The sequence below is a fragment of the Aegilops tauschii genome, chromosome 1 (genome assembly GCF_002575655.3).
Source record: "Aegilops tauschii subsp. strangulata cultivar AL8/78 chromosome 1, Aet v6.0, whole genome shotgun sequence".
Classification (NCBI taxonomy): domain Eukaryota; kingdom Viridiplantae; phylum Streptophyta; class Magnoliopsida; order Poales; family Poaceae; genus Aegilops; species Aegilops tauschii.
The window spans coordinates 15945116-15956409 of record NC_053035.3 but is presented as its reverse complement, the minus strand read 5'-3'; the positions used below and the strand labels follow the sequence as shown (position 1 = coordinate 15956409).

General features: G+C 41.3%; 2 protein-coding genes across 2 annotated transcripts; both read left to right on the top strand.

Moving 5' to 3' along the window:
- The first annotated feature begins 1232 nt into the window (after window positions 1-1232).
- Window positions 1233-2836, top strand: LOC109775497 (chalcone synthase 2). Its single transcript, XM_073506609.1, has one exon. It carries the CDS (start codon window positions 1649-1651, stop codon window positions 2834-2836), a length of 1188 nt encoding a protein of 395 aa, XP_073362710.1. The 5' UTR covers window positions 1233-1648.
- A 4902-nt stretch (window positions 2837-7738) lies between these two features.
- On the top strand, window positions 7739-8359 carry LOC109775502 (chalcone synthase 2-like). Its single transcript, XM_073503718.1, has one exon. The coding sequence runs from the start codon at window positions 7763-7765 to the stop codon at window positions 8357-8359; it is 597 nt and encodes a 198-aa protein (XP_073359819.1). The 5' UTR covers window positions 7739-7762.
- The last annotated feature ends 2935 nt before the right edge of the window (window positions 8360-11294 follow it).

Sequence of the window (11294 nt, the reverse complement as noted above, 5' to 3'; positions counted from 1 at the left end):
CCATGTATCCAAAAATGTTAATGTTTTATTTGGAAAATGTTAATCAAGCATCTGAAAATGTTTGAAAGTGTGTATATGAAAAATGTTGACTAAATTTGGAGTTACGGTTTAGAAGATATGAGTATTTTAAAAAACATTTGATATCTACTACGGATTTAATGTCAGAAAAATCAGGGGGTTTACTATAAAATAGCACGACGGACTAAGAATACATATTTTTTTATTAGTAGGTATAGATATAGATATAGATATAAATTTAGCTGTAGGAGGAAGGTGGCATTATATTTTAGCTCATGTGTTGGGACGTGGAAAGACACATATCTGGGGGTATGCTCGCTCATCCGATGTACCCTGCTTCCCCCAATTTAGCTGTTGCTTTATCGCTAACGCACATCAGCTTCCATGTGTCCGATTATTAACGGAAGACAGCAAAAAAGAATTTAAAAACAGAAATGAAAGACGTGCATCCAAGGAGAACTTCCATCTAGGCTTGGATAGTTGAGATAATGGGTCAAGTACCAGCCTCCTCAGGTCAAAGCTGCTATGATTGATGAAAACGCCAACTGGTATAGGGCACTCATATATACCAAGGAGGACGTTTCGGCAGGCCGGCCGGCGGGCTACTGGTGCCACTACTGTTTATTTCCTCTTTATCGTTCAAATTTTGATCGGCACTTGAAGGATGTTGCAGCCGGCCAGCCAAGTAATTGCGTCATGGAATGCCGGCGGCCATGGCGCAGCTTGCTATGGTAGCTTTTCTCGTATAACAAATAGGACGTTTCTTCTGGCTTAGCAGTAGAGATTGGGTAGTTTCTCGTACAAATATGACATTTCTTCTGGCTTAGGCTAACATCAAGTTAACCATGATGGTCTATTTGGTCTTTATATGTCATTTCTTGTTCACCATGCTATGTTATGCAAATCAAGCGGTCATGGTTTCATAATTGTAAAAGATCCTTTATATTGATGTCTAGTATTTTCTGATGAACATGGAATTTTACAGCATATTTTTTGGCTTTTGATTAACCCATCAATTAAACTTTTTTCACAATTATTTGCAAAGCATGACGCCAATGACCATTCTCATGTCTGCTTAGATGGAACTCGGCAAACATGCATGCCATGTGGCATCGCCGTTAACGGCACGTCTCGTCTACCACCCTGTGTTTGACGAGTTCTCCTTTTTACGTACTCGGCAGTAGTTGCTTTTTTGTTTTGTCGAGTTCCTGATATTAAGAACTCAGCAATCTTAACGATTGCAGACCTGTTTGCCGCGGGCGGAACACGGCAAACTCACTGGCAGAGTTGTTTTATGTTTCTTGCTTTTAAAATTGGAAACATTGCCGCGACTGCTAAATTAAGCTGATACTTTTGTACGACATGCTCCTTAAGACGGCCATTATGGTAGATTTTCTCTAAGCTGCAGGCGTCCCATTTGAATTAAGAAAACAAACAAGCCCAGTCGTCGGTCTATTCAACTCTAGAGAAAAAATGAATCCGTTAGCAAATAATGTTCTATAAAGTGGCAGCACTCCCAGTGAGTTCTATCACCAGAGTTGAGAAATACAATCTTACGTTAAGTGCACCTGACAAACGACCCTTGCTAGCAAGCCCTTGCTACTTAGCTAGTACTCCTTGGTGCTGATCAATGGCGGCGGTGAAGTTGGAGGAAGTGAGAAGGGCACAGCAGGCGGTGGGTCTGGCGACCGTGCTGGCAATCGGCACGGCCGTCCCGGCCAACTGCGTGTACCAGGCCACCTACCCGGACTACTATTTCAGAGTCACCAAGAGCGAGCACCTCCCGGACCTCAAGGAGAAGTTCGAGAGGATGTGCGAGAAGTCCACGATCAGGAAGAGGCACATGCACCTCACCGAAGAGATCCTGAAAAAGAACCCTAGCATCTGCTCCCACATGGAGCCGTCGCTGGACACGCGCCACGACATTGTCGTCGTGGAGGTGCCCAAACTTGGGAAAGAGGCGGCAGAGAGGGCCATCAAGGAGTGGGGCCAGCCACTGTCGAAGATCACCCACGTCGTCTTCTGCACCACCTCCGGCGTGGACATGCCAGGCGCCGACTACCAGTTGACGAGGCTGCTTGGCCTCTCGCCGACGGTCAAACGCCTCATGATGTACCAGCAAGGCTGCTTTGGCGGTGCCACGGTGCTCCGCATGGCTAAAGACATCGCCGAGAACAACCGCGGCGCACGTGTGTTGGTGGTCTGCTCGAAGATTACCGCCATGGCATTCCGTGGCCCCTCCAAGTCCCATTTGGATTCGCTGGTCGGACATGCACTCTTTGGCGATGGAGCGGCCGCTGCCATCATCGGCGCCGACCCCGACGTGCCCTTCGAGAAGCCACTCTTCCAGCTGGTATCGGCGAGCCAGACCATCCTGCCCGACTCCGAGGGTGCCATCAACGGCCACCTTACGGAGGCAGGGCTCACCATCCACCTTCTCAAGGACGTGCCCGGGCTCATCTCCGAGAACATCGAGCAAGCGCTCGAGGACGCCTTCAAGCCTCTGGGCATCCACGACTGGAACTCCATCTTCTGGATTGCACACCCTGGCGGGCCGGCGATCCTGGACATGGTTGAGGAGAAAGTTGGCCTTGACAAGGAACGCATGCGCGCCAGCCGAGAGGTCCTGTCGGAGTACGGCAATATGTCCAGCGCATGTGTCCTCTTCGTCCTCGACGTGATGCGTAAGACCTCTTCCCAGGATGGCCAAGCAACCACTGGAGAGGGTAAGGAGTGGGGTGTCCTCTTCGGCTTTGGCCCCGGCCTCACCGTCGAGACGCTCGTCCTCTACAGCGTCCCGATCACAGCCACTGCATGATCGATCAGCAAACGACACTTTATTATTTATTCGCCAACAACATAAAATCACCAGTACTACAAGTGGTTACGAGAGCGACGGTGTGATGGCTGTTCTGAGTTTCCTTTATCCCTGGTTTTCACTTTTTGTTGTGTTTCTACTGTAAGAATTGATATGCATTTTCCTCCCCAAACCCTGTTGTATGTGCTCCTGATGTACCTCGTGTATTTTAGTAACGTTCAACATTATGTTTCTTATTAGTAATTTTATACTATAATGTATGGGTTGCATTGTTTACATCCTCAAACATGTATGGTTCAGCTGCCTGTCTCTTTTCCCTCTCACCCTCATCATTGAGCTTCTTAACCATCTATTTACTTTTGCCGCGATAACTGCATAATCCATATGTCTGGGATGCTAAACCCATCTACGATAGAATGTTCAGGGATATAGGGATATTCAGGACATTATTTTGATCAGCGTAATAGTATTTAATTTCTAATTTTGTATTGATAAAAGGATCGAGTTAAACAGCTCCATCCGTTTGTGATTGTACTGTTTGCATGCATACTCTTTTCCAGCCATCAATCGAGACACAACTATTTTTCACCCCAGGAACTTTATATTCATGAAGGTTGCTTGTGTATTGGTGGCTGTAGTTTTGCAAATGCAAAATTCGGTGGATGTATCATTTGTTATCTTTTTTTCCCCACAAATTATGACGGACTTGGGTGTTATGGTTTAGAGATGTTGAGCATGCTCTCGATAACATCTTTACCGTTATCCTTAAGAGCATGTCATTTTTAAGATCAAATTTAGATAAGATATTCATGCAAAGTATTCTATAGGGAGTACATGTGGGCATTCATTTTCCCCTGGTAATAAGTAGTGAATCCATGCACTTAATTCATTCTGTCTGAAAAAATGCGATATTGAAACCATTTATATTACATGAAAATATATTGTCATTTTTAGAGTCATTTTATAGATTTTTTTTTGTTAATACTCGTATCCTCAAATAGAATCATTAAACAAGCAAACATATGCAAGCAATGCAAATATAAGAGCAATCTATCTAGACAGGACAGTCTGTAAAGGATGCAAGAAAACTCATGCTTCTCTGACTCCAAAAATTCAGAAAAATTACCACACGGTAGAAATTTTATCATAGCTTATTGTGCAAAAAGTTTCAACATTTTATCACATTCTTACTTTTCTAGAGAATTTTTTCAACAGCGATAAATTTTTTGTTTTGAAACAGCAACTCATATACTCGCAAAATAAGCATGGCAAAGGCTATACTTGACATTTTCATTGAAATAAAAGATGCAAAAAATTATTATAGATAGCAGCTAGCAAATAAAAACAAAATAAAGTGATGCTCCAAGCAAAACTCATATCATGTGACGAATGAAAATATAGGCCCAAGTAAGATTACCAATAATGTTGGAGACAAAAGAGGGGATGCCTTCCGGGGCATCCCCAAGCTTAGTTGCTTGGATCTTCCTTGAATATTAACTTGGGGTGCCTTGGGCATTTCTAAGATTAGGGTCTTATCACTCCTTATTCTCCTCATATCGATATCTGACAAAAACATGAAAACATCAATCACACAAAACTTAACGGAACTTCGTGAGATAGGTTAGTACCATAAAGCAAATCATTAACTTTGGTACTGTCAAAGACAAGATTCATAATTGTTCTCACACAATGCCTACTGTACCTTCTCATTTCCACAATTTATATTGAGCAATATAAGCCACAGAAACTAGGAAACAAGCAAACTATACATTGAAAACAGAATCTGTCAAAAACAGAACAGTCCATAATGATCTGGACAACTACCATACTTCTGCTACTCCAAAAATTCTGAAAAATTAGGATAATGTAGGGAATTTTAATATATATCACCTATAAAAACTTCAGATTAAAAGCAGGTTCCAGTGAGTTTTGAAAATTCCTGGACTTAGCGCAAAAGTTTCTGTTTTTACACAGATTAAAGTCAACTATCATCCACAACAAGCGCAATACAGTAGCATAATCATGTGAACAAACTAAAACAGTAGGTAAAAGTGTTGGGTTGTCTCCCAACAAGCGCTTTTCTTTAATGCCTTTTAGCTAGGCATGATGAGTTCAATGATACTCGCATACAAGATAATAATTGAAACATGTAAAAGAGCATCATGAATCACATGACAAGCAAATTTAAGCCTAACCCACTTCCTATGCATAGGAATTTCGTGAGCAAACAATTTATGGGAACAAGAATCAACTAGGATAGGAAGGCAAAACAAGCACAACTTCAAGATTTTCAACACATAGAGAGGAAACTTGATATTATTGTAATACCCACAAGCATATGTTCCTCTCCCATAATAATTTTCAGTACCATCATGAATGAATTCAACAATATAACTATCACATAAAGCATCCACAAGCATAGAAATTTTATTACTCTCCACATGAGCAAATTTATTCTCATGAATAGTAGTGGGAGCAAACTCAACAAAATAACTATCATGTGATTGAAAATTAAAATCTTGATGACAAGTTTCATGGTTATCATTATTCTTTATACCATACATGTCATCACCATAATCTTCATAGATAGCAACTTTTTGTCATAATCAATTGAAACCTCTTCCAAAATAGTGGATTCTCCAAATCCACTTTCATCAATATAATCATCATAAATAGGAGGCATGCTTTCATCATAATAAAATTTCTCATTAAAACTTGGGGGACTGAAAATATCATCTTCATCAAACATAGCATCCCCAAGCTTATGGCTTTGCATATCACTAGCATCATGGATATTCAAATAATTCATACTAACAACATTGCAATCATGATCATCATTTATGCCAAAAAATTTTTATAGAATTCTTCTTCTATCAATTGAGCACAATTTTCCTTTCCATCATTTTCAAGAAAGACATTATAAAGATGAATAATATGATGCAACATCAATTCCATTTTCTTAGTTTTCTTTTATAAACCAAACCAGTGATAAAACAAGAAACTAAAAGATTCGATTGCAAGATCTAAAGATATACCTTCAAGCACTCACCTCCCCGGCAACGGCGCCAGAAAAGAGCTTCGTTTACGGGATGTGAGTGCCGCTTACCTAACCTCCTTGGCAACGGCGCCAGAAAAGACCTTGATGTCTACTACGCAACTTTATTCTTATAAACTCGTGTTGGACCTCCAAGCGCAGAGTTCTGTAGGACAGTAGCAATTTTCCCTCAAGTGGATGATCTAAGGTTTATCAATCCGTGGGAGGTGTAGGATGAAGATGGTCTCTCTCAAACAACCCTACAACCAAATAATAAAAAGTCTCTTGTGTCCCCAACACACCAAATACAATGGTAAATTGTATAGGTGCACTAGTTTGGCGAAGAGATGGTAATAAAAGCGTAGTAATGATAGTTGATATTGATTTTTGTGATAGGAACAATAAAAACAGCAAGGTAGAAATTGATAAAACAAAGCACGAAGGGTATTGCAATGCTTGAAAATGAGGCCTAGGGTCCGTACTTTCGCTAGTGCAATCTCTCAACAATGCTAAACTAATTGGATCATATAATCATCCCTCAACGTGCGATGAAGAATCACTTCAAAGTTCTTATCTAGCGGAGAACATAACAAGAATTTTTTGTTGGGTACGAAACCACCTTAGAGTTATTCTTTCCATTCGTCTATTCAATAGTTCGTACTAAAATAACACAAAATTATTCTTTCCGTTCAATCTATCCAAGAGTTTGTACTAAAATAACACCATATGATACGCATCAACCAACTCTAATGTCACCTAGATACTCCAATGTCACCACAAGTATCCATGAGTTAATTATACGATACACATCAAACAATTTCAGATTTATAATACTAGATCCAACACAAAGAACCTCAAAGAGTTCCCGAAGATTTCTACCAGAGAAACAAAGACGAGAACATGCATCAACCCATATGCATAGATTACCCCAATGTCACCTCGGGAATCCATGAGTTGAGTGCCAAAACATATACCAAGCGAATCAATATGATACCCCATAGTCGCCACGGATATTCATAGCAAGACATACATCAAGTGCTCTCAAATCCATAAAAATATTCAATCCGATAAAACAAAATCTCAAAGGGAAAACTCAATTCATCACAACAAGATAGAGAGGGAGAAACACCATATGATCCAACTATATTAACAAAGCCCGCGATACATCAAGATCGTGCCATCTCAAGAACACGAGAGAGATTAAACACATAGCTACTGGTACAGACCCTCAGCCCCGAGGGTGGACTACTCCCTTCTCATCGTGGTGGCCGCCGGGATGATGAAGATTGCCACCGACGAAGATTCCCCTCCGTCGGAGTGCCGGAACGGGGTCAAGATTGGTTTTTCGTGGCTACAGAGGCTTGCAGCGGTGTTACTTCTGATCTAGGGTTACCCAGAGGGTTTTTGGAATATTTGACAATTTATAGGGCGAAGAGGCAGCGTGGGAGGCCACCGAGGTGGGCACAACCCACCAGGGTGCGCCTGGGCGCCCAGACGAGCCCAGGTGGGTTGTGGCCCCCTCCGGGCACCCCCCGGGTACTTCTCTGGCAATCCTGGGTGTTCTGATTCATAAAAATTCTCCAAAAAGTTTCGCTGTGTTTGAAATCCGTTTGATATTGATATCATGCGAAGTAAAAAACAAGGAAAAAACAGCAACTGGCACTGGGCACTATGTTAATAGGTTAGTCCCAAAAAATGATATAAAGTTGCTACAAAATGATTGCAAAACATCGAAGAATGATAATATAATAGCATGGAACCATCAAAATTATAGATACATTGGAGACGTATCAGCTGGTTGGCGGCGTCGCGGTGTTCGGCGCGGCGGGGGGAAGAAGAACTGAGATTGGAAAACGCTAAGTGTGTTGGTGGTCTGCTCGAAGATTACCGCCATGGCATTCCTTGGCCCCTCCAAGTCCCATTTGGATTCGCTGGTCGGACATGCGCTCTTTGGCGGGTGCGCGACCGCTGCCATCATCGGCACTGACCCCGACGTGCCCTTCGAGAAGCCACTCTTCCAGCTGGTATCAGCGAGCCAGACCATCCTGCCCGACTCCGAGGGTGCCATCAACTGCCACCTTACAGAGGCAGGGCTCACCATCCACCTTCTCAAGGACGTGCCCGGGCTCATCTCCGAGAACATCGAGCAAGTGCTCGAGGACGCATTGAAGCCTCTAGGCATCCACGACTGGAACTCCATCTTCTGGATTGCACACCCTGGCGGGCCGGCGATCCTGGACATGGTTGAGGAGAAAGTTGGCCTTGACAAGGAACCCATGCGCGCCAGCCGAGAGGTCCTGTCGGAGTACGGCAATATGTCCAGCGCATGTGTCCTCTTCGTCCTCGACGTGATGCGTAAGACCTCTTCCCAGGATGGCCAAGCAACCACTGGAGAGGGTAAGGAGTGGGGTGTCCTCTTCGGCTTTGGCCCCGGCCTCACCATCGAGACGCCCGTCCTCTACAGCGCCCCGATCACAGCCACTACATGATCGATCAGCAAATGACACTTTATTATTTATTCGCCAACAACATAAAATCACCAGTACTACAAGTGGTTACGAGAGCGACGGTGTGATGGCTGTTCTGAGTTTCCTTTATCACTGGTTTTCACTTTTTGTTGTGTTTCTACTGTAAGAATTCATATGCGTTTTCCTCCCCAAACCCTGTTGTATGTGCTCCTGATGTACCTCGTGTATTTTAGTAACGTTCAACATTATGTTTCTTATTAGTAATTTTATGTAATGTATGGATTGCAGTGTCTACATCCTCAAACATGTACAATTCAGTTGCCTGTCTCTTTTCCCTCTCATCATGATCATTGAGCTTCTTAACCATCTATTTACTTTTGCCACGATTACTGCATACTAGTTATTAACCCCTTAGTGTTTTCGGGTTTCAAATATAGGGACATTCAAGACACTATTTTGATCAGTGTAATAGTATTTAATTTCTAATTTTGTATAAATAAAAGGATCGAGTTAAATAGCTCCAACCATTTGTGATTGTACTGTTTGCATGTATACTCTTTTCCAACCATCAATCGAGACACAACTATTTTTCACCCCAGGAACTTTATGTTTATAATAAATGTAAAAATGTTCCATATTCATGAAGGTTGCTTGTGTATTGGTGGCTGTAGTTTTGCAAATGCAAAATTTGGTGGATGTATCATTTGTTATCCTTTTTTCGACAAATTATGACGGAGTTTGGTGTTATGGTTTAGAGATGTTGAGCATGCTCTCGATAACATCTTTACTGTTATCTTTAAGATTGTGTCATTTTTAAAATCAAATTTACATAAGATATTCATGCAAAGTGTTCTATAGGGAGTACATGTGGGCATTCATTTCCCCCTGGTAATAAATAGTGAATCCATGCACTTTATTCATTCTGTCTGAAAAAATGCGATATTGGAACCATTTATATTAAATGAAAATATATTGTCATTTTTTAGAGTTTTTTTTGGTTAAAATTCATCAAATAGGGGACCTGATTTTTTATGATTAAATTTCTATGAAAAACCTATTGAGGAAAAGCAGGGAATTCTAGTTATTTTCCATTGAAAACACACAAGTCATATCGGTTCATGACATGCATAATTGTGTGTGTGCATGAGATCTTTCTCACAAATGATAAATGGAAGGCTGAATATTGTAACCTTGTAGCGGTATATTAGCATGGAAATTTGAGCACATGATGATTTTAGTACAATTTGCACTATTCTCCTATCAATGGCATAAGTAGATATATGTGTAGTTATCATACCTTGTGCCAAAGTATCGGCAAATCCCACGCGCTGCAGTCAATGAACCAACTAAATATAGTAACATGTCATCACCAGCCATATATGTGCTTCATACAAAAAGCAGTAAATTAAGTGACTAATTTGCCCAACCCAAATCTAAAGCTCACGCAAGATAATAATCAAACCACCAACTTGTTAGCGTGTATGACATAGATCAAACCTGCTTAAAAAAATTACCATTGCCCGCATCTAGATCAAATGGATCCCGTTCATCGCCACGTACATGTAGACAAAAGAAACTCATGGAGCTGCAATAGGCCAGTACTCACCATCAGCTCTTGGCATGGGCATCCTTAGCATTTCACATTGTACGGCAACGGTGTGCTCATCAACGCCTTCGCTCACCAAGGAGCACACCGTCTTCTTTCATGGCCAATCTGCAGATTTTCTTGTCACTAAAGTACTATATGCGCCTACTATTTTTCTTCATCATGGGGATCGCTCATTAGGAGCTGTTGAATTTGGTCTTGTGTCGGCAATAGCATTGTCTGTTGGCAGCATATTTGAAATTTGTTTAGGTCATATCAATTTTTAAAATTAATTGTCAAAGCCTTTCTTTATCAGGAATGCATGCAGATGTTCATTTTCTTTGCCGACAATGAGCAGATCCTGGGACCATAATATATTACCAAGGGGTGATATTTAAGGTACGTCAAAAATAAATTTGCACTTTTCTGTTAAACTACAGCAGATAGATGTCAAAATATCTAATTGAGGTAAGGTGGGTATTATAGCTTTTTTTAATCTGCAACACATATATGGGTCTGTGTATCACATGTTTCTGGCAGATGACAGCCATAAGGCTTATTTTTATTACATTGAGTTAGTAAAATTGGTATGGAGATTTCAGCGTACAATCATTTTTAATATTTATTTCTCCTAATTATGACAAAAATATATACATACGTGTAGTTATCACACCTCGCATTAAAATTATCAGAACATTCAATGCCTGCACCCAAATATACACATATATGCATCAGAAAATATATGCTCATATGAACTACCAAAATCTATAGCACACATGAATTATATCAAACCTGATTGGTATATTTACCTTTGCCTGCATCTGGGGCACTGAAAAAAATAGCGTGCTATAGCGTCACTAATAGCACACTATAACGTTGTGAGAAATGCCTCGCTAATAGCACGCTAATAGAATATTTTAAAGGCCTTGCTATTTTGCCGTAGCACCCTATTTTTTCATTGATCTGAAGGCATGATGTAGCCGGCCTGTGGAGGTAGACAAAATTAAATAGTCATTCGAGTAGCTAGCCTGCAGCTGGCCAGTATTCTCAATCATGTCTTTGCATGAACCTCATCAGCACTTCAACTCATCCACTAAATGCTTGTAGATTCACAATCCTTTAGAAATCATGGGCATACGGAGACATGCAATTACTACAGGTGCGTACAGCGAGATCCATATAGATGGATGACATGTCATTCGTCTAAAAGATAGGCCGGTGAAGTTGCAGATGTGGAGCCTGAAGAGGAATGGAGGCGACTTCTCCAGCAGCTTGTGCGGGCGAATCAATTAGTGGCCGGAGGCGATCATTAGATTTACTTTGTCCGGCCTCCTTTATTTATTTATTTTTTAATACGGAAGGAGAAGATAG